Source organism: Pyrus communis, chromosome 5 (genome assembly GCF_963583255.1).
Source record: "Pyrus communis chromosome 5, drPyrComm1.1, whole genome shotgun sequence".
Taxonomy (NCBI): Eukaryota; Viridiplantae; Streptophyta; class Magnoliopsida; order Rosales; family Rosaceae; genus Pyrus; species Pyrus communis.
This window is the reverse complement of record NC_084807.1, coordinates 16,529,042-16,549,180: the sequence shown is the minus strand read 5'-3', so window position 1 is coordinate 16,549,180 and position 20,139 is coordinate 16,529,042. Positions and strand designations below refer to the sequence as shown.

At 37.9% G+C, this 20,139-nt stretch overlaps 2 protein-coding genes across 2 annotated transcripts; both read right to left on the bottom strand.

Annotated features, from left to right (window-relative positions):
• Positions 1-3,452: 3,452 nt before the first annotated feature.
• Positions 3,453-6,579, bottom strand: LOC137735257 (pentatricopeptide repeat-containing protein At3g61520, mitochondrial-like). Its single transcript, XM_068474667.1, has one exon. It carries the CDS (start codon positions 6,270-6,272, stop codon positions 3,951-3,953), a length of 2,322 nt encoding a protein of 773 aa, XP_068330768.1. The 5' UTR covers positions 6,273-6,579; the 3' UTR covers positions 3,453-3,950.
• Positions 6,580-9,124: 2,545 nt separating this feature from the next.
• LOC137735385 (3-methyl-2-oxobutanoate hydroxymethyltransferase 1, mitochondrial-like) lies at positions 9,125-11,723 on the bottom strand. The gene is made up of 5 exons (XM_068474809.1): positions 11,196-11,723; positions 10,598-10,804; positions 10,357-10,503; positions 9,817-9,870; positions 9,125-9,724 (listed from the first exon to the last, which is right to left on the bottom strand). Exons 1-5 carry the CDS (start codon positions 11,607-11,609, stop codon positions 9,491-9,493), a joined length of 1,056 nt encoding a protein of 351 aa, XP_068330910.1. The 5' UTR covers positions 11,610-11,723; the 3' UTR covers positions 9,125-9,490.
• Between the last annotated feature and the right edge of the window lie 8,416 nt (positions 11,724-20,139).

The following is a 20,139-nucleotide window of genomic DNA, read 5'->3' as shown; positions in this document are numbered from 1 at the left end:
AACTGCTCATTTAGTTCATGAATTATCATCTTAGTAAAAATTAAGTCCCTAATCTATTTTTTTAAGAAAATTCAGTCATTGAATTATAAAAATTTGTCAATTACATCTCTAATATTATATTCAAAGCTATTACATTCAATTTTCCGTCAATTTAAGTCACATTACTTACATGTGATACACATTGGAAGGTAGATTTGTAGTTTTTATAAATAGTGTATGGAGTTAACTTTGGAGGGTAAATTGGTAGTTTTTCTAAGAAATAGTGTCAGTTAACTCTCCGTAAATTAAATTCGCAACCTATATGAAATGTTAATGGCTTATAGGCGAGAAAATGATGATACTACACTCTAAGGTGCGTCAAGTGACTTAAGTTGACGAAAAATTAGATGAAATAGCTTTGAATATAGAGGTGATGAAATTAGCAAGTTTTAATGAATTTAGGAACTTATTTGACCGAAAAAATAATTCAGGAACCTAATTTCACTGAGATGATAGCTCAGAGACCAAATCGGCACTTCATCCTATTATTTTTATTAGTTTAAAGCCTTACCTTTTAATTTCTTTTCATTACCAATACCATGTTTGAATTTTTATTTTGTGTTTAAAATTTGACATATCGGGTGAAGAACAAAATTTTAAAAGATGTCAAAGTTTCACATAAGCTATTAAATTTAAATTATATGTTTAAAATTTGATATCTTATTTGAATATAGACTTAACCTCTCGATTAGAATGGAATTTCTAGAGATTGTATAAAGTCCAGTTGGGGTAAACTAAATATTTTCTTATTTGGGCTTTATATTAATGAAACTATCAACATCAATCACAGCTTTAGCAACATACACACAATGCCCAGGTTTGTGGTCACAAGAGAGCAAGGTTTAGACTTGGAGTCCCAAGTGATTAGTATACATAAGTAATTTAAATTTACAGTTTGTTTCTTAATAAATTGAAGACTAAATGTTAATATTGACAAATATAATGTTAACGGTATTTGTATTTTTTTATAAAAGAGGTAATGTTATCCAAACATAAGTTTTACTTCTTACACATCTCTCTTAATTTTCGGTCATCGGATTGATTGAATTAAAAAAGATCAATGATCAAAGCGTGTGGCAAGTGAAAATGAATGTGTGAATATCATTGTTCTAAAAAAATAGTGGGTTTTGATTGATTGTTGTTTGAAATGAATCTCGTAAATATAAAGTCGGATTCTCTCTTAAAGTTACCCTTCCTTTATGTAAAGCCATTTCTATTTATGAAAGGTTAAACGTAGTCCTTAGATATATGTTTTAGCTTTCTAAAAATTAATATTTTAAAAATTACTTTAGTGCTAAATTTTTTCATCTCTAACCATGCATGATCATATTTTATTTTCCTTCACATTTAGTTACTTTTTTTTTGGGCCAAGGTTGTCTGCCATGGGCTGCATGTCGCGTGTTATGAGGCTAAACTTAGCTTAATTCTTCTTGTCAGAATCCCTTTAGCTTTTTGGAGAGATTATTTTTATCAATTTTAAGATTAAATATGGCATAATAGGTTTAATAGCCCAGTTGGACATGGTCTAAATCTTTTTTCTTGACGTAAACTGGCTAATACTAAATTTTCGAAGAAAGTCCCCAAGAGTTGCATGTCACATCCCGGTCTGGGTCCCCACCACATCCTGAACTCGACTCTACCGTAGCACGATATTGTTTGTTTTGGATCCCGACCACGTCCTCACGGTTTTGTTTTTGAGAACTTATACGAGAATTTCTCAGTAGGTCACCCATTCTGAGATTGCTCTCACGTGAACTCACTTAACTTTAGAGTTCCTACGAAATCCGAAGCCAGTGAGCTTCCAAAATGCCTCGTGCTAGGTAGAGATGAGAATATAGATATAAGGCTTATATGATTCACTCCCCTAGGCGATGTGGGGTGTAACAATCCACCACCCCTTAGGGGCCCAACGTCCTCGTCGGCACACCTTCGGCTAGGGATTGGCTCTAACACCAAATTGTCACATCCTGACCTGAGCTCTTACCACATCCCGAACTCGACTCCACCATAGCACGATATTATCCGCTTTGGGTCTTGACCACGCCCCCAAGAGTTGCATGTCACATCTCGGCCCGAGCCCCCATCACATCCTATGCTCGACTCTACTGTAGCACGATATTGTCCGCTTTGAGCCTCGACCACGCCCTCACGGTTTTGTTTATGGGAACTCACACGAGAACTTCCCAGTGGGTCACCCATCCTGGGATTGCTTTCGCGCGAACTCACTTAACTTCAGAGTTCTTACGGAACCTGAACCCAGTGAGCTCCCAAAAGGCATCATGCTAGGTAGAGATGAAAATATACATATAAGGCTTATAGGATCCACTCCCTAAGGTGATGTGGGATGTAATAATCCACCCCTATTAGGGGCCCAACGTCCTCGTCGGCACACCTCCGACCAGGGATTGACTTTGATACCAAATTGTCACATCCCGGCTCGGGCCCCCACCACATCCCGTACTCGACTCCACCATAGCACAGTATTGTCCGCTTTGGGCCCTGACCACGCCCTCATGGTTTTGTTTCTCGGAACTCACACGAGAACTTCCCGGTGGGTCACCCATTCTGGGATTGCTTTCACGCGAACTCGCTTAACTTCAGAGTTCTTATGGAACCCGAAGCTCGTGAGCTCCCAAAAGGCCTTGTGCTAGGTAGAGATGAGAATATACATATAAGGCTTACATGATCCATTCCCCTAGGCGATGTGGAATGTAACAATGCATCCTCTATGACTCACAATAATACATATAAAATTTTCTTTTTAAAGCATAATAATTTTTTAGAGGTTTATCTTGTTCAGTGGTCATTAAGAAAGTAAGAAATACTAACAAGCTTGGAGGTTGAGGCTAGTATAAATGCAATGTCCTAACAAGACAAAATTTCACCCATAGTAAGCTTGTAGTTCGGTAGTGTTCGTCATGATTTATCCTATTCTTTCATTGTACATCGTGCAGCAGAAATCATTATAATTTTTTTTTATTTAAAATTAAACACAAATAGTATTTAACGAAAACTAATTATACGATATAAGATGAATTGATAGAATGTCAGAATTTATAGAATCCTCACAAAGAACGTATGGAGAGGATCCTCATCCCTTCAGTGCATCGATCAATGCTACAAAACAAACAAAAACAATTTGTTTCGGAAATGTCAATCTCATTCACACAAGGACAAGAACCAGAAGTTAGATGGAATCAGAAAAACGAGGAAACCTCCACAAGCAAGATGCTACAATTTTATTTACTTTTTGGTTCCCGTTGTAGGCAAAAACTTGTACATCGGATACTGATTGGCTCAATGAATGAAACATGGTACAAATGGGCATATCTTTCTTGCCCATATCGACGGTGGAGGTCGACCCACGTTATACAAAAAGGAATCTCCCCCCCCCCCTCCCTTTCCTCCTCTCTTTTACCATGTTTCTGCAGGTACTCTAGTCCTAGAAAAGCAAAACATTTGTTAGGACATGATCGTCGGGTCCGGCTACACAACGAACACGTACTTATCATTGTGCCCGTGGAGTGGTACTTTCGCCGATTGAGCGGCGTAGCACCACTCCAGTCTGGTAAACCATCCGATGGGTCGTTCTTAGTTCTTCATACGCATTCGTGCCCCAGAAAAATCGGACCATATGATATAGAACTCAAACATGAGAAATCCTTGTATACAACCACAAGAGATCAACACGGACCAATATAGTGTTTTCATAAAAGGAAATGGGAACCAATATAAACTCATTCGCTGCAATCTTACTTGGCCTAATCTCAACACGGAAGGGTGGAATCCCTTCCGCCAAGGACACGAACAATGCTGCAGAAACAAAGGCTCAGTTAAGCAGTTATGCTTTCTCCTGAGAACGGCTGACAATCTATAATCGATGCTCGCATCCTTCTGTAAGTGCAGATACTCTATGCAGTGGAAGCAGCAACTTCATATCCTTGCACAAACCTTCTCAACTTTTCAGTTTCACCAACAGCAGAAAGCCATTCGCTCAGGATCTCCATGGTTATATAATCCGGATTACAAGCCTGTTCAATCATTTGATCCATTAATTTAAATGCTTTCTCCAGCAAATTATTCTCCTTAAGACCTTTGAACATGGCGTTGAATGTCAAGGTATTAGGTCTCACTCCCTTATCTTTCATACTATCCATCAACGAAAGTGCGACGTCCACTTCATTATTCTTGCATAAAGAATCTATTAAGGTGTTGTAAACTACCGTGTTGGGAGGAGCACTCCACTTAGAACCCATGTCTCTGAAGATCTTCATGGCTTTGTATGTATCGCCCTTCAAACAATATGCGTGAATCAATGATCCAAAAGTGAAAACCGTAGGAACAAGGCCCTCATTTATCATCTTGCTCAGTACTCTATCAGCAGTTGTAAGTTCCCCAGCTGAGCACAAATACGAAATCAGCGTGTTGCATGTGATGCTATCAGGCTTTACTCCAGCTGTCTCCATTTCCTGGATCATCTCATGCACCTTCTCGAGTTTTTTTGTCTTGCAGAACCCGTTAATCAAAACATTGGAGGCAATGACATCCAGGGAGAACCCGGCCTCCTTCAACTTTGATACAACAATGCTGGCATCATCCATCCTTCCAGCTTGGCTTAAACCAGAGATCAAGCAGTAGTAAACTTTTGCATCTGTGGAGCATCCAGAACTTAACATTTGCTCAAACAGTTCCATTGCCATGCCAATATTGTTTACATTACAAAAGGAAGTGATTAGCATCATGTACGTCGTGACATTGCCTTTTATACCATCCCTCTGCATTTCATTAAGGAATTCCAGTGCGCTGTTGAGCCTCCCATGTTTACAGAGACCATCAACCAAAGTATTGAGAGTAACTACACTTGGCGGTATACCTTCCTCCTTCATTTGATCATAGAGCTCACGACCCCTCTCGATGTCCCCAACCTTGTTGAAACCGTCAATCAAACTATTGTAGGTAACAGTATTAGGTGCACAGCCATCTTGCAATCTCATTTTTTCCATCAGATGTAATCCTTCTTCTTGCCTTCCCACTTTACAAAGTCCATCAATCAGAGTGTTATAAATGATCACATCGGGTTCAGCCGAAATCCCATCAGTTTTCTCTCCTCCTCCACTTATCCTTTGAAACAACTCCAAGGCCTCATCCACCCTCCTAGACTTGCACAAATAGTTAATGACAATACCGAAACTTACAACATTGGGAGGGATGCCCATTTCTTTCATCTTTACCATAAGCTCATTCATCCTCTTAAAATCTTTAACTCTTCCCAAATCAGTCAAAAGCGCATTGCAACAAGCAGCTTCTACAGCACCACCAGAATTAATGATGTAATGTAAAACGTCCCAAGCCCGACTAGTGTTCCTGTTCCTACACAACGACGTGATCAATTTCGTAAGTTTCAAACTATCACGAAACACACCATGCTCCCCAAATTTCTGCACCAAACCCACAATGTCCTCCTCACTGACGCTCCTCCCGGGCCCCTCTCTCTTCAGCAAAGAGGAAAGCACAATATCAGCAGTAACACTGTCAACCCGGAACTCTGCATTTGGATCAAACATTTTGTCGAGCACCTTCAGTGCATCATCGACCCGTCCCCATTTCAACAGCACACTAATCACCCCATTGCGAAGATGGGTATTCTTCAAACCGGGGTCCAGACCGTTATACACATTGACCGCCTCATCCACCATACCAGCAAAGCCCAGCGATCGAACTAGCAGAACAGCGGCGCTCATATTAACCGGAATGTTCCGCTCTTTCGCCATCTTATACATGTCGAAAAGCCTAGTTTGCGAGTTGGGTTCTCGCTTAGCGAGCTCGAGAACGGCCTGGAATGATGAAGAGAGCGAGGCCGCCGGCGCCGAGTCTGGTGAGGTTGCCACATTCTCGGAAACGTAGTCGAAGAACTTGAGGGCTTTGGAGGAAGTGTTGAGGCGGCGAGTGATGCGGAAGAGAGAGCCAGGAGAAGGAGCGGCGGTGGAGTCGGAGAAGAGGAGGTGGCGGAGCTGGTCCAAGTTCCAGTCTTTTTCATCGGATTCGAGGAGTTGGACGACTTGGGTTACTAGCGAGTCATCTTCATGGGGTTGTTTGCTGGGTTTGGGGTTGGGATTGGGATCGGAATCGGTGGAGAATTGGTGATTGAGGAGGAGGAGAACGACGGAGGATTGGGTTTTGGAGGGTTGGGGTTTAAGGAGGTGCTTTGAGGCTGAGAGTGATAGGTGGTTCATTTTGTTTTGGGGGAAATTTGAAGTAGGGGATTAGGGTTTCAGAAGACATGGGATTGCACTTTAGGACTGTTTATTTCAATTTTGATTTGGTGTCTAATTTTTCTTTAATGGGTTTGTTAGTAAAATTGTGATTGTTTGATCATTTGTTTGAGGAAAAAGAGAATGATTTCGATTTCTAATCTCTCATTTTATCTGTTTACTGACACATAAGAAATCAATATACATTCAAATAAAATAAAAATAAGCGAGTATACATCAAAATTAGTAATCGAATCCCTTTAAACCAGAAACTAGATCAACTACTCCTATGATCCCATCTAGTCGATCCAATCCACATTCCTTACTCTCGTATATAGACCTAATTTCTTATTTCCCTCGTTACAACTACAAGTAATCGTAGAAATTGTACATGTATAAGATTCTAGCTTCGATTCCGTTTGCACAAAATACATGCGACTAGCAAAGTTCCACGGGAGAAGTTGGTATGCACTTCACACTCGTAGAAACCATTCCTCTGTTGTTACATCGGACAGAATATAAATCACTCCTCAACTGCAGCAAATAATAATGTTCTCATATTCTTTATACTCAAATAGTAATCACATAAAGTTACGAATAAAACCCCGAAATGGATTCGAGTCTTGTCTCTGAAGTTGCTTCCAAATTCTAAACACAACTTTATGCAGAAGAATACAACATTTCTATGACAACTTAAAGTGGAAACCAGTTGCATATTTTGGATACCTCACAGTTGCATAGAGACCACCAGACAGCGTCGGTGTTGCACATTTTCATTGCATACCTATTTACTTCGTTATCTAACTTTCAACGCGAGCCCTGCCCTTAGAAACGAATTCTGCTAGGTTCGCCCCTTGTCCGTCGCTTGTCTGGCTGCCTCCGCTAGGTTAGTTGCTTCTATTGATCTTCTTCAGCTGCTGCAGATGCTGCCTTGTCCAAACCCCACTTTTGCAACGAACTTTAAAAACCATTGACATCTTGAGCACTTGTTCTATATGGGCTGTGGGCAGCGCCAGGAAATGAACCGTTAGTCACTTCTTCTTTGTAACCTTGGCATGATATGGATGCTGCATCATTCCAAGAAGACTATGACATACTAGCACGCCTGATAGTGGGGAAAGAGAACAAGTGTGCAGAACATCGGAACCATGTCAGCAAGGGCGTGCAAAATCTGTGAGGAAAATTATTTAAATTATGCGCATCGTACAAGTTCAGAGGAGTGAAGCTCATGTTCCCAATCAAGCTTTGGTTCTAGGCTTGTCCGAGCTTGAGCTAGCCTAGCTCAAATTCAGTAGCTTTGGTTCTAGTGATGAGAAGTATTTTTTTTTTTTTTTTTTTATCGACGTGCATTGTCGATATTGTTCTACTAAAAAAAATTAATACATACACGTGTTAGAATATGAATATGAAATTGAATATTATAGCCGATTGTAGTGTTTCAATTGAGATAGAAAAGTCTTCCTAGAAAGCTTAAAACTATCCTAATTTTTTGTAGGATTTAATTCAAATTATCTTAGTCCTAGTGGGACTGGAAATCTATTTTGATGATGCACTTATAATATGTTTGGATTCATAGTTGGTATCCTATGGTTTCTAATAGGATAATTTTTAGGATTGATCTATTATAAATAGTGATCACTGCTCTGATAAAATGTACGCTCAATATTGAATTAAGACCTATTGTTAGTTTTGAGTACTTTTGCTTTTGCAATAGAGGAGAAGGTGCACTGTTTAGAAGTTTGCTTTGGCTTCTTCTTATACTGCTTTTACGGGTTAGTTTGTTATTGCCTTTATTGAATTGCGATTTTAATACTTGTATAAATTTGTGGTTCATGAGCTTAGTTTTTTAACTTATGTTTTTTTTATTAGTGCTGTGTACTTCTTGTTAGTATTTTGACAGTTTCTGAGTAAATTTTAGTGTAGGTTTTGAATGATTTTCAACAAGGAATTGAAGGTTTCGATGAGCTAGGATTTCGGAGAATACACAAAATGGGGTTCGTTGCTTACGCCATCTCTAACTTAAAACCATTTTCTGCAATTTTTTCTTTCAGCCGTATATAGATGGATACGAAAAATGAATGATTGAAATTGAAAATAAAAATAATTGTCGAAATCAAATCTAAGAGTTAAAACACTAGTATCACGATATGCTACGTAGCATTGAAGTCGCGCTCTCTTTATGATTGGTTTTGTTTATATGTGGAACTTTGGTAATGAACCTCTCTTGGGATTAATTTGAATTGAGGTGATGGAATGAAGGGCATGCAAGATATAGTCAATAGCATTTTTAGTGACTTTTTGTAGTTGAGATGAACTTTTTCAAACGGTAATGCTAGAAAAACTAAATTTATAGATAAAACTTTGTAAACGAAATGTTAGGATGGTAATCCCACGGTCGACATCAAGAGTTGAGCGGCCTTGTCCAAATTAAAAGATCCTAAAGACCTTGTTTTAGAGTTTTTTTTTTTTTTTGGGTCAGTTACTGAATTTTGAGAGTATTTCGTGACGTAGAATTTGTGAATAGGATCCAAAAGTTACTAAAGAATATAAATCAAGTCACTCCTCAATTGCAGCAGATCCTACCGCAAATAGTAATGTTCTCAACCTTTGTTTTTTATTTTTTTATTTTTTGATATTATTATTAAGGATAGTGGATGAGTTTGAAACCATTACAATAATTTAGGGTAAAGGGAAGTATCGAACTTGAGATGCATGCGTAGAAACTTAGCAACCTGTCCTAGGATATTGGACCACACGCAAACTTATATGAAAAGAGGAAATGAAAGGGAAACCCTATATCGTATGCGCAAATAGTAATCACACGAAGTTTCGAATAAATACCGAAATGGCTTCAAATCTTTATTTCTGAATTTGCTTCGAAATTCCGAACATAACTTTATGCAAAAGGATCAAACTTTTCTATTACAAGGGGGAACCGAACTGCATAATCCGGATACCTCACTGTTACAAAAGATAGATTTGTCATATTCCTTCAAACTCTTATTGTCACAAAGACAAGGCAAGACCGTTGTGTTGAGAGTTTCCACGAGACCGCATGAATGTTGCACATTTTCATTTCATACCTATTTACTTTGTTATGCAACCTTGAATTGAATCGGTAATAACCAACTACCACGAGCCCTGGCTAAATGCTATGTTAGGTTGGCCCCTTACCGGTCACTTTTGGGGTTGCCTCAAGGTTATTCGCCTCTATTGATCTTCTCAGCTGCTTCAGCTGCTGCAGATGCCGCCTTGTCGAAACCCAACTTTTGTAACTCACTTGAAAAGCCATCAACATCAGCAGCACTGATTTTATATGGGCTGTGTGCAGCACCAGGAAACGTACCACTAGTCACTTCTTCCTTGTATTCTACTAGAGCTTTGTTGATGACTTCTCCAACATGTGCAAACTGCTTGCAGAATTTCGGGGTAACCTGAAAAAGGTGCGGTGGTTATTTGTTTAGATGAAATTCACATGATTGGAGAGTAAACAGCATTATTAAAGAGATGCAACTGTTGAGTTAACCTTGGCATGATGTGGATGTTGCATCATTCCAAGAAGATCATGGTAAACTAGCACCTGCGTGATATAGGGAAGAGAGAATTAGTGCCCAGAAATAATGGAACTTGGTCTATGAAGAAAAGGCATGCAAAAACTGCATTAACTACAAGTTCAAAGAAGTGAATTAACACAATTCAAGCTCATGAGTCATCTAGCTTTGGTTCTACATATCTCCGGAGCTTGATCCTAACTCAAATTTAGTAGCTTTGAGCTGACTAACCGACTACATTCAATTACTAGTATGCAACCTTTTTTTATCAGATATGAATGCTGATGTGAAAAAACTGTGGAACAATGAAAATTGTTATTTATTTCCCCACCCGAAAATCAAAAAATCCGTTGCAACAAGAAAATTTCGAGTTACAGAAAGACAGACTAAATAGATTTGAACAATATGCTACTAAACAAACTACCTCGAAGTATATCTATTTAACACCAAATGGAATTGCATACACAAGGCATATGCATACAACCAACATGATTAGGATTACTTAATCAACTAACCTGCCCACTGCAGAAAGGCCCTGCACCAATGCCAATGGTAGGAATCTGAAGAGCAGACGTTGCAGCAGCAGCCACCGGTGGAGGTACGCATTCTAAAACAACAGAAAAACACCCAGCTTCTTGCAGAGCCAGGGCTGTCTCCACAACCTGCACACAGAATCCAACGCAACAAATTATTACAGCAAAGAAAACCCGAAAACCTAAATAGCAAAACAGAATTACCATTTGCATATGTACAGACCTTTACAGCACTGGCAACATTCCTTCCCTGGGGCCTAAAACCCCCAAGAACACTAATGGCCTGGGGAGTAAGTCCCACATGCCCCATCACGGCAATTCCAGCTTCAACGATAGATTTTGCCGCAGTAATCCTCGAAGGTGCCCCTCCTTCCAATTTAATCGCATCCATTCCTCCCTCCTTTAAAACCCTCACCGCCGTATCGACAGCCTGCTCATAATCGAAACTGCAACATCACCAACCATGGCTCACTTACAAAATCACAAACCCAATCAGAAAAGCAAAACACACACTCATTTCTGCAATCCAATACTGGATTGTTTCTGCTTGGTAACCATGAAATTCGAAAATGTAAGAAATCACGTAAATTTATTTATTTCACCATCTGGGATGTAAATTCCATCTGTCAAAAACAGAAAACGAAAAATTGATAAATTTATTTCTTTACTTTCTCAGCAACCAATCAGTCTTCAAATGTCATTTTCCTTAACATTCTCACTATCCAAACAGATTTATCTCCGCATGAAAAATAAAACTAATAAAAGAAGTAACATCAAAACCCAAATTAACAACGCAATTTTCCATTTGATTTAGTAAATACCTGATTGGAGCTAGACTCATAGAACCCAAACGGCAAGTCCCCAACCAAAAGCGGCCGCTTGGCGCCACGCGCCACAGCTCGGCAGTGAACAAGCATTTCGTCAAGCGTGATGGGCAGAGTGGTGTCGTAGCCATGAACCACCATCGCCGCCGAATCGCCGACCAAGCAAATGTCTATGCCGGCGGAATCCAAGTGCACCGCAGAAGGGTAATCGTAGGCGGTGACCATGGTGATCGGCTCGCCCTTCTTGTGCTTCTGCTTCAAGTGGGTCACCGTGACTCTCTGGTCCGGGTTTTGGGGCTTTGGCCCACCGTATACGGTGTTTTCCGGCACGTTGCTCATGCAACGGAGGATTGGAGAGAAGGCTCGCGACATCGATGTGGCTCGCTTGACGGCTGCTGCTAACAGTGCCATATTTTGAGAGAGAGAGAGAGAGAGAGAGAAATTGGGGGGTTTGTTTCGGCTGCGCCACCCAAAACTGAGGCAGCTGGAAGTTAAGTGGGAGTGGAATGAGTGAGAGAAGGGAAGTTGAATTGGGCGATATTTGACCCACTGTGATTTTGACTTTTATGATAAATTTCTTCTGCGGGCCACATTTTGGAGGCAAATGGTAAATTTCTGACAGTTTTTTTTTATTTTTTTTTATTTTTATCAAGATTCGTTAGTTAAATATTAAATTACGAAATCGACAAAATTCAAACTCACGTTACATAATACAAGGAGAATACTATTTTTAGAGCCACTTGCACTCATGGTATGGTATCTACTTGAGATTTCGAGGTCTAATTAATTTGAATATTCCTGGTATAAAGTTTTTTTTTTTTGGGTCACCTGGTACGAGTCCTAAAGTTATAAGCCTTAAACCATTATGTCATTGCAGTTTGACAAGTTGTCCGCTTTTGACACAAATCCACTTTATGCTCTTCCCAGGAGGAGGATCCTCTCACATTTTGTTTTGTGATGAGTCATAGAATAGGGAATTTACTTCATTATCCATTAGAAAATATGTAGTCTGAAAAGGAAAAAGCATAAGATGGTTGCGGTACAACATTTTTCACATGGCATTCTGTTTGAAGATTCGAAAAGAACTGGAACCAAACATATTCGTTCGCAAATCAGTCTTATTTGTTAGTTGGTCATTGCTCTCATATCTTCGATCTTCATCTGTAATTGAACTCAACTCGAGTATGATTCCTTAGAGATCTTTCAATCATATCCGTTCATCGTATATCGTGCGGTTAAAAAATATTGTAAATTTTTTTATTAAAATTTGAATATAAACATTATCTAACAAAAATTGACCGCACGATATACGATGAACGGATGTGATTAGAGGATCCTCGAGATCCTCACAAAGAGGATCCGACGAGGATCCTCTCTCATGCACTTCTTCACGAGGAGATAGGATTCTCGCTGGATCCCCATTGTGAGGATTTTGGGATTTTTTTAATTCTGTTCGTTTATCATACATCGTGCAGTCAGTTTTCGTCAGGCATTGTTTGTGTTTAATTTTAAATAATATAATTTTAAATAATTTTTTACTACACAAAGTACGATAAAATGACAAGATTAAAGGATTTCGGGAATCCCTTAATCATGTTCGTTCATCGTACATCGTGCAGTTAGTTTTCGTCAGATACTATCTGTGTTCAATTTTAAATAATATAATTTAAAATGATTTGTGACCACATGATGTATGATGAAAGCACAAGATTAAAGGATCCCGTTTGTGACCACACGATGTAAGATGAAATCCTTTAATCTTGTCCATTTATCATACATCGTGTGGTCAGTTTTCGTCAGGTAATGTTTGTTCTCAATTTTAAATAATTTTTTATCTCACGATGTACGATGAAATGATAGGACTAAAGGATCCCCGCGATCCTTGCAAAGAGGATCTGGGGAGGATCCTATCTCCTTCACGAGTCCATATACTATCAGATAGCCTTAATCTCATTATTTTACAGAAGTATATGTTAAACATTATATAATTTTCATTAGCTTATTAGTTCGTTAGTTATGTTGTTGTTTACTAGCATTAATGCACGCGCTCACATGAGTGCATAAGGTATTTTTTAAATCACATTGTGCTACACACGACTTACATGTTTTAAATGTATTTATATGCGTGAATTGACAAAATGAAAATCAAATATTTGAAGCAAATGAATAATCTTAGATCGTGCTAGAAAACCCCCTCACAAACCAATCAAAGCATTGAATTCACATAATTAATCGCTCTTCCAATTTCCATCTACATTCTATTGAATTTACATTAAGAATAGAGAAAATAATATTTAATAAACAACTGATTGAATCACATTATTGCTAGCCCATTATGAGGCTAAACCCATCCCTCTCCCCTTTAGTGTAGATAATATCATTTGTTCAAAAAAAAAAAAAAAAAAAAGAAGTCATTTGACAACTAATTTAATCACATTATTATGCGCGTGCGAAAAATATTTTTTTATTATCGGCATTGCGTGCCTCTTAAGATGATTTGAACGTGTTTAAAAATGAAGAAAATAATATTTAATGAACAACTGATTGAATCACATTATTGCTAGTCTATTGTGAGATATTAATTAAAAAAAATATACAAAAATAATTAATTATTAAAAAAAAACACTGTTAAAATGACGAAAATACTTCTGCATTATTTTGGGCTGCTTTTGAAATTTTTTGTTTTGGGGGCATTTTTGTCTCAAATTTTTTGGTGAAACTTGTGAACCTAAAAGGAGTTGTTGGCTTTATATATAAAGAAGATATGTTGAAGGGGTGCTTCATCGCGGTGGTCTGCTCCTAGAATAAGGATTGAAGATGAGGGAAAATTTGATGCAGTCTAGATTGCAAAAGAAGGTCGTCCCCATTTTTCACATGAGAGGTAGTCATTTGTTCCAACCTTTTGTTTTTCTTTTTTTTTAAGAGGGAAACAATTAGTGGCAAGTCATGGTTATCCATCATTTTCGGGCCCGAAGAGGCTATGTGGAATTTTACCATGTTTGTGGCCACAATTAAGCAAACTCACTAACCTCGGAGCATCGAATTTGGGACCTTCCACATTTATTTATTTACTGAGGAGCCGCAGTTTGCGCCTTTTCCATGAGGCCACTTGCTGTGGTTGTTCCAACCTTCTCTTTCAAAATGACAAAAAGTGATAATGTTGACATCTAGTTCTATGAGTTTATCAAACAGGCCATTGACGATTTATTTAGGAATTATATTCATTTTATATATCTCGTGGATGGAAATAATTGACAACATATGAGATGTAGAGTATTTTGGGGAGTCATATGGCTGGTTTGGATTGCTGTACTTTGAAGAAAAACTGCGTCTGCTGTGCTGTGAGAATAAGCTCATTTTTGCTGCTTCACGTTTTCAACTTTTTTTCACTCAAAACTGTGAAAATAAGCTGTTTTTAAGTGTTTGCCAAACACCTTTTTGAGCTCACCTTTTTTTGATACCCACTTTTTATAAAAGCGCCTCAGTACCAAATTTGTACATAAACTCGAATGGATATGATATTTAACTGTGCAAACAATTTATTATTTACTGGCATGATGGTATAAAATTCATACATCTCTATTCTATGGGGTCGATTGACGTCTATCTGGTAAGCAGTAAACCCACATATGTGTTGTATATAGGGCAAGGGTCTTGATGAAAATTGTAGAGTACCTTGGAGCTCACCGCCAGCATGTTGTTACTTGCAGCTTTTGACAAGTACCTCACACAAAATTTGGGCTTTTTGCTCTTGCAGATAATCTTCCCATGGATTGTTTGATGAGATTCATGCTAAAAGGAAAGTCAAAGGTGTTGTTCATGTGTTGGCTGAGAAGAAGGATTGGCCTACACTATATGACATTTATGCATTAAAAAATAACAAGGTGTGTTACCTTTATGTGAAGTTAATCTACTTGAATATCATCTCGCCATAAGGGTTTTACAAGGAGAATGAGACCTAAACTTTCTTGCAGCTTATGGTGTTTTTCATTTTTACCGAATCCTTAATATGAATATCAGCAGTTTCGCCCGCAAGTGTGTAAATACTTCAATTTGGTTCTATCAATGTTGGCAAGTACCTGTTGTAGCTTCTATTTACTAGGAAGATATGCTTGTCAATTTCAAGTTGGCCATGGAAACCGCTTTGCAAATAGCAGGCATTCGGCTCTAGATAACCAACGAATTCATGCATTTTGGTTTATGCGATGGAGGAAGATATGTTTTTGATCATTTGATGGGAATGCTAAATGGGAAGAAGCTGTTGTTCTGATTTCCATGGTGTTTGGGTTAATATTTGAACTTTGGACTTGAAGGAATGGAAGCCCAAAAGAACTAAAGTGAAGGAACTCGCCCGAGGCCCAGCACCTGGCCCAGCCATCCATCTCAAGACAATATGATGGCTCCTTATTAATGAAAGGGCTATACAAGAGAAATGACAACCGATGGAAATCAACTTACTATTAGCCAAAAAGCACTTTATGGTGGCAATACAAGTAGAATGTTGATGACTCACTACCCCCAAGTTACTTTCGAGCAAATACAAAGGCACATCAGTTGGGCTAATTCGTCTATAAAAGGAGGAAGAGGCCTAGAGACAAGGAAACTCAACCAATCAAACAACCAAGCATACAACTTGCCTCTTGTTGGAAATGTGCCCTAAAACCAATCATATGATGATACTTTACGGACATTTCACAAAGTTAAACTAATGTAGTTTAAATGTAAAGGGCAAAGATTATTGTTTGAGCCGTCTCATATAAATGTTATATGCTTAAACGATAAGTCCAAGGAATATGTGATTGGAAGAATGCGATCTAAAGAAGTTAGATTCGTGAGACCATTCTTTCGTTGACACATCCTAAACGTTCCTGATCATAGGATTGTCAATTGGGCATTGACAGTCCGTTAAGATCAGTACGTGCTATGTCTTCTCTCAGGGAGAGTGACTAGTCTCGAATCATTGGTGTGTGTGACATCAAGACAAGTACGTAGGTGCTCAATAGAGAATGAGTTCACTGAACACGATCAACGAAGAGTTCTCATATTCATGTCACATGAGAACTCATGGTTGGGATAATGCAAATTAGTCTTTTGACCTGAGGCATCACAGTTGTCTTGTGGTTAGGTCCTTAATCTTTGATTATGTCAAAGTCACTCCATCAGGAGGGTGTCCACGACATCGTTGGGGTTAAGCCACTTAGCCATGGAGGCAAGTGAATGTGCAACAAGGGATCTCTAACCTTCAAACTGTTTGAGGGAGAATACTCTATGATATGATTAAGAATCTTTGGCCAAAGTATGAATGAGATTTAGGAATGTGTTCCAAATCACATTCAAGGTAATCATATAAGCACAAGACTCACATTGGATAGTAGACATGAATAAACTATCAAACCAAACAATGTGGTCAAGAGTATTGTATTAGAGAAAGACCGTATTGCATTTGTAATCCTAAAACTGAATAGGTTCTCCACCTCTTCTGATTAGCTTGGGTAACCATGACATGCTACTAGGCGTCAACCATGGTTCGTGGAAGCCCTAAAAGTGTATTAACACTAACGGGAGAATTGAAAGTAAGTTTCAATTCACAATCGATTAGAAAGAGTTTTAATCGCCCATTGCCTCGCTAAAAGGAACCTAATGGATCGTTCACCGAGTAAGGTAGAGTTTGAAGAAACAACGGAGATGAGTAAGAATAATTAAATGGTTTAATTATTTATCTAAGGTTAGGATTAATTAATATGTTAATTAATCAAACGAATAAGTTCGTTAAAGACCTCGGGTTAGTTTTGGGCCGCAAGGCCCAATGGGATTTGAATGTCAAGCCCATTAACTCAAGTTGTATGACAACTTGAATAAACAAAGGGCTTGAAAGCCCAATAAACCCTATAGGCCGGCCATGTTAGAAGAATAGGGCTTTTGGTCCATTAGGTCACTTATTTGAAGGGACTATATAAAGAACTTTATAGCCTAAAATTCATTAAGGGTTGTTTTTGGGGAAAGGATGAGAACACAAGCTCTCATTTCTCTCTAAAATTTCGGCCACCTTGGAGGGATCATCTAGCAATCAAACTCCTCCAAGGTCACTCATTTCTTCTTCATTATGCCTTGGTGATGAATCATTAGAGGTTCTCAATTTTGGGAACTTTGGAGAAACCTTTTTCATCCATCCAAATCCATAGATCTAAGATGCAAGGAATGAAGGCCCTCTCTTTGGGTGATTAGCCTTTGTTTCAATACAAAGAGGAATCTACAAAGGTATATATTTCAACTCACTTTGTTTTGAGTTGATTATTGGTTCACCATTTTACTAGGCTTTGAACATTCATGGGTAATGTTTTGTTGTTAAGTGCATGCTAGCATGATTCCGCCTTTAATTTGTTAATTGCATGCTAATGATGTTGCTTAAATGAACATGTCATCTTCCAAAATAATCCTTCAAGTGGTATCAGAGCCTAGGCCTAGTTTATGGTGGATCCTTTTGGGTTTTGTGATTTTTCATATTTTGTGATTTAAGTGTTGTAAATGTTACAAGCTTTGTTCTTGCTTTGAATATAAATTTTGCTTGAAAATTTAGCATCTCAAATGTTGTAGATGTATTCATTAAAGCATGAATATTGGAACTAAAAGTTGGTGCCAAGTGTTTTGGGATTTTCGGCCAAATCCAAAGGGTGATTTTTTGGGTTCTTGTTAGTCTTGTTAAAATGGTTTTAAAAGTGCTTTTTGGAACCCCTAAGTACCCTAGGATATTAACCCTCTTTTGAGTTGTGAAAATTTGAGTTTTTGGTGAAAGAAAACATCCATGGAGCTATTATGAGTTTTCATGTATGTTCTTCATATTTCTTGAAGTTCTTGCCAAGAACAAAAAGGTTTTGAAGTTTTGATTCAAAAGTTTTATGTTTTTCATAAAGTTTTGTTTTTCAAATGGTGGGTGATAATTATTGGTGAGATGTGACTAAAAGAATTTTAAAGTTTTATAAAAAACATTTTCTTACAAACCATCAAAGTCACCTTTGTCTCACCTACCAAAAACCACTTTCAAAACTTTAGATTTTTTCAAATTTTCAACAATATGGCCGGCCACCTTTGGAAAATGTGTTGGAGGGACTTTTGTGCAATTATATAAAGTTTTGATACTTTTGTGTATTTGCATTTTGACCCCAAAAGTTTTTTTTTTGTTTTAACAAAGTGACCCAAATTGTTGTGGTCATTGTTTTTGGCCCAAAACAAAATGAGAACAAAATGGTTTTGTCTCTTTAATGAGAATTTGATTTTCATTATATTTAGTTCCATTTAAATCAATTCTATGGATCCAAAAACCAAATGATAATTGTTGCATTCAATTTAATTAGTTAAAGTGTTAATTAATTAAAGGGTGATTATGAACCTTAGCCTACGATAATTGAGCTATGTAAATGGCCGTTTCAAATTTGTTTGAACCATGGGAATGAGTAGATTAGATTTTGGTTGTAATTTGATTTGATCAAATGTTGTAAAAGGGCATAAGCTCTTCTTTACTTTAAAGTAATTAGTTATATTCAATTGTTGTAAAGAGCATAAGCTCATATTTACTTTGAAGTACTTCTTTCTTGCTTTATTTGATATGCATGAAATGAAGTAGTTGGGTCCAACGCCCTAAGACAACACGCCTTAATGTGATTAAACGCGTAACTAAAATCAATCTCCATCCCTAGTCCGAGATTCAACACAAGGCTCGTGTTGGATCTAATCAAAGGTTCATAGTCATCCTAAGGCCCTAAGGCAACTATATAGTCCATCAATGAATGCAAACCTTATGTTAGTAGTATCATATACTCTTGCTTTAAAAACCGTTTTAAAAGCTTAGTGGGAGTATTATATACAACTAAATCAATCATATGGACCAATAGTTGTAATAGGACCAAAATTGTTTTAATTATGATTAAAATGAATATATATATGTGATGAGACCTAAAACCCTCAACAAACCATTATTAAGTTGATAAACGAGAGATGCTTTGAACATTTCTTCGTAGGCCTTCCACCGTGGTGGGCTCCAATCGTTTGTGACTTGTACACCGGCTTCACCCTATCATGGGGGAGTACAAAGTGCATGCTTACACTCAGGAGGAGTCCATAAACATATGATGAGGTAAGTGTAGGCAATGAGGATGGCCGATATCATATCATTGTGAGGCTATTCTTGAACCCCTTCATGAACTAAGCATGGTGGGAATAACTTAACTAAGTGCAATGGTGCCGATATCGTATCATCGTGAAGCCACATTCTCTAGAGGCCAAACTAGATGGGTAATTACAAGAGTTGTAAATGAGTAAAGTGTTATTCTCTCATCATTATTTTTGCTAACCGATATCGTATCATCGTGAGGTGGGCTTGGTAATGGTGAGTCTCCCATACCCCGCTAAGAGTTCAACAAAACTCTCGAATTCCGATGAGGGATATGGAATTTGCCAAAAATAGTGGGTGGTGCTATTTGATTTAAAGACCTGAATCAAATGGCTTAAAATCAATCAATTTATATTCGTTATGTATTTGTTTACCAATATATTTGCAAACGCTATCCAAAACTTGACAAAGAAAAGCCGAATGCTTTAATTTCCGGACTTAGTTCTACAATCCCATAGATTGTCTTTAATGGCTTGTAGATGTAACTAAGTAGTCTCATCCTCACAATCTTCCTATTGATAATATATCATTGGAAGAATATGTTAGATAAGTCTAACATGAGAAGGACAACACTTTTAATGTCATAATTCTTCAAATACAAATTGTTGTATGAAGAAATAAGAGTTGCTTTGAACAACCCTTAATCAACACAAACTTTAGTGCTTGTTTCTTTGTTACATAAACAAGGAACTTTTGAAGTAAGCACAAGGGCATGGACGCTTTATGTGCCATGATTCTTCACTTACAAATTGTTGTATGAAGAAATGAGAGTTG

What these genes read in the sequence shown, in the direction of transcription:
- LOC137735385 (XM_068474809.1), bottom strand. Translation starts at nt 11,609, where the DNA reads ATGGCACTGTTAGCAGCAGCCGTCAAGCGAGCCACATCGATGTCGCGA. An exon ending in ATGAGTCTAGCTCCAATCAG is followed by an intron (nt 10,805 to 11,195) that starts GTATTTACTAAA and finishes GATTATGAGCAG; the next exon opens with GCTGTCGATACGGCGGTGAG. An exon ending in AACATCCACATCATGCCAAG is followed by an intron (nt 9,725 to 9,816) that starts GTTAACTCAACA and finishes CACCTTTTTCAG; the next exon opens with GTTACCCCGAAATTCTGCAA.
- LOC137735257 (XM_068474667.1), bottom strand. Translation starts at nt 6,272, where the DNA reads ATGAACCACCTATCACTCTCAGCCTCAAAGCACCTCCTTAAACCCCAA.